Source organism: Abrus precatorius, unplaced genomic scaffold (assembly GCF_003935025.1).
Source record: "Abrus precatorius isolate BTA unplaced genomic scaffold, Abrus_2018 Scaffold3, whole genome shotgun sequence".
NCBI lineage: Eukaryota > Viridiplantae > Streptophyta > Magnoliopsida > Fabales > Fabaceae > Abrus > Abrus precatorius.
In genome coordinates this window covers 8,750,290-8,752,441 of record NW_020874373.1, presented here as the reverse complement: position 1 = coordinate 8,752,441, position 2,152 = coordinate 8,750,290, and the positions used below count along the sequence as shown (strand labels likewise).

At 38.3% G+C, this 2,152-nt stretch overlaps 1 protein-coding gene across 1 annotated transcript; it reads right to left on the bottom strand.

Annotated features, from left to right (window-relative positions):
- Nucleotides 1-1,198: 1,198 nt before the first annotated feature.
- On the bottom strand, nt 1,199-1,900 carry LOC113862112 (transcription repressor OFP16-like). Its single transcript, XM_027495250.1, has one exon. The coding sequence runs from the start codon at nt 1,898-1,900 to the stop codon at nt 1,199-1,201; it is 702 nt and encodes a 233-aa protein (XP_027351051.1).
- Between the last annotated feature and the right edge of the window lie 252 nt (nt 1,901-2,152).

Sequence of the window (2,152 nt, the reverse complement as noted above, 5' to 3'; positions counted from 1 at the left end):
GTAAATCTTTAATATATAGTGAACTCATGAAAGAAAACTTTCCGTAATTATCCAGTCAGTAAATGATTAAATTAATTCTTAAAGATAATTTCAATCATATTAAACTATATATGATAAAAATTATTTGTAAAATACTTAAATGTGCATTTCTTCTATACTAGGGTGTCGTTTTAATATAAAGAATTTAAAACCCTTAGACACGCGATCTTGACTCCAATTTCAAGATTCATGAGTGTACGTAGAAAGAGTAGCTAGATGAATCTTTAAGACTTGGAGTATTTAAAAAAATTCTCTCATTCATTGAGTAGGAGAATATATTGAGAAAAAAAGTATTTTCTCCTATCACGTTTTACACGTTGTAGAGATTAAATTCATCATTGATGATAATTAACTTGGCAATTGAATAAATATCTAAGAACTATACGTTTAATTTTACTTATTTAGAAACTAATATGATCGTTGAAAGGCTACGAATGTGAATTCCAAAAGAACACTTTACCATCCAATTGCAAGAGCATACCTCTTAAAATCCTTACAAGTTTGTAACTAACAATGTCACTAGTCAAGCCATATAACTGTTGAGTAATGCAGCTGAAGTAAACTAGCCTGATTAAAGTCCTTAAAATTGAAATATTGAATTAAACTTGGCACTTACGAGAGTATCCTCTGTTCCAAATAAAACAAGAACAAGTATTATTCTAAAGAGAGAAAATAGAAACAATGCATAAGGACACCGAATGCATGGCTACGGGGACCAACATTGGGATTGGGTTCAGGTTTCCCATTCCCCGCACCTAAAAGAACCAAAAATCAAATGTGTCACTTCGTTCGTACTGCTTCCTACTGACTGAATTAATTAATTAAAGTGAAATTGTGAGCAGCGCAGCACATTAATTAACCAAGTTTAGTTTTGCGGAAGAAATCTTTTTATTATAAACTCCTTTAATTTTGTCTGTTTTTATTTTATAAAATAAAAATTTAATAAATTTTATTTCATTGTCAATAAACAAAAAATATAATACAAAATTAATATTTTTTATTAAATTTAAAATATTAATTATGATTCTTGAATAAAAAACGTAGACTAATGTATCGGCTAAAAAAGATTTTCTGATTAAAAATTTAATCTTAAATTGATCAGACAACCATTATCTGGCACCACGTTACGTTTTAAACTTACATATGCACATGAACCCTCTCAACGCTCATCAAATTCTCTAACATCCCTCGCCACCGCCGGCGACGGAGAAGAAGAAGAAGAAGAAGAAAAAGAAAAGGACATGAGGTTAGCGAGAAGATCAGTAAAAGCACCGAGAATGAACTTGTGAGTGCTCTCTGGGTTGAGCGCAAGATAGCAGAGAAGAAGATCGTGCAACACGTGCCAGTTGGACTTCACGTCCATCAACTCCGGACGCGCCTCCACCATCTCCTCCATGGACCGCCGGAAGTCCACGTAAGGGTCCGGCGAGTAGGTCGGCACCGCCACACTGCCGCTGAACAGCACCTTCTTTTCCTTCTCGTCGGTGGCAGATTCATCTGGCGGCGTCGGAGGGGCGGTGGCCATCACCGAGGAGGAAGAAGATGAGGTGCAATTGGTGTCGGTGGTGGTGGATTCGACGATGGAGTTGGAGAGGCCGGGGGAGGAGAAGAAGAAGCGTTGGGAGGCGAAGGCGGTGGCGAGGTCGGCGGTGACGGTGCTGGTAATGATTGATGACGTGGCGGTGGGTGGTGATGATGGACAGCTGTGACTGTGATGAAAATGATGTTGAAGAAATGATGAGGAAGGTGTGGGGCTTGCAGGGGGAGATTCAGGTGTGAACGGCTGCATGGGATTTGAGAAACATAGGTTGAGGCGTCTGAGTCGAAGGTTGTTTCTACTTCTTCTGAGCTTGTTTGGCATAGTTGATAGATACTTCTTTATGTGAATAAGTGATAGAAGCTCTTTTCTTGGTCGTTATATATACTCCCACTCCTTTGTAGTGCACACAGGATAAGCTCTTTTTTTTTTAAGGATTCGGTGGTTTTTGTGTTCGTACGATTTCAACGGTGACGGGACAGCCGTAAAACGCTGTAGTATTAAACTGAATCCGTTGTCTTCAATCGACTCTTCCTTTATTTCTATGGCGCGTCACTGCACGCGCGAAACAAATTT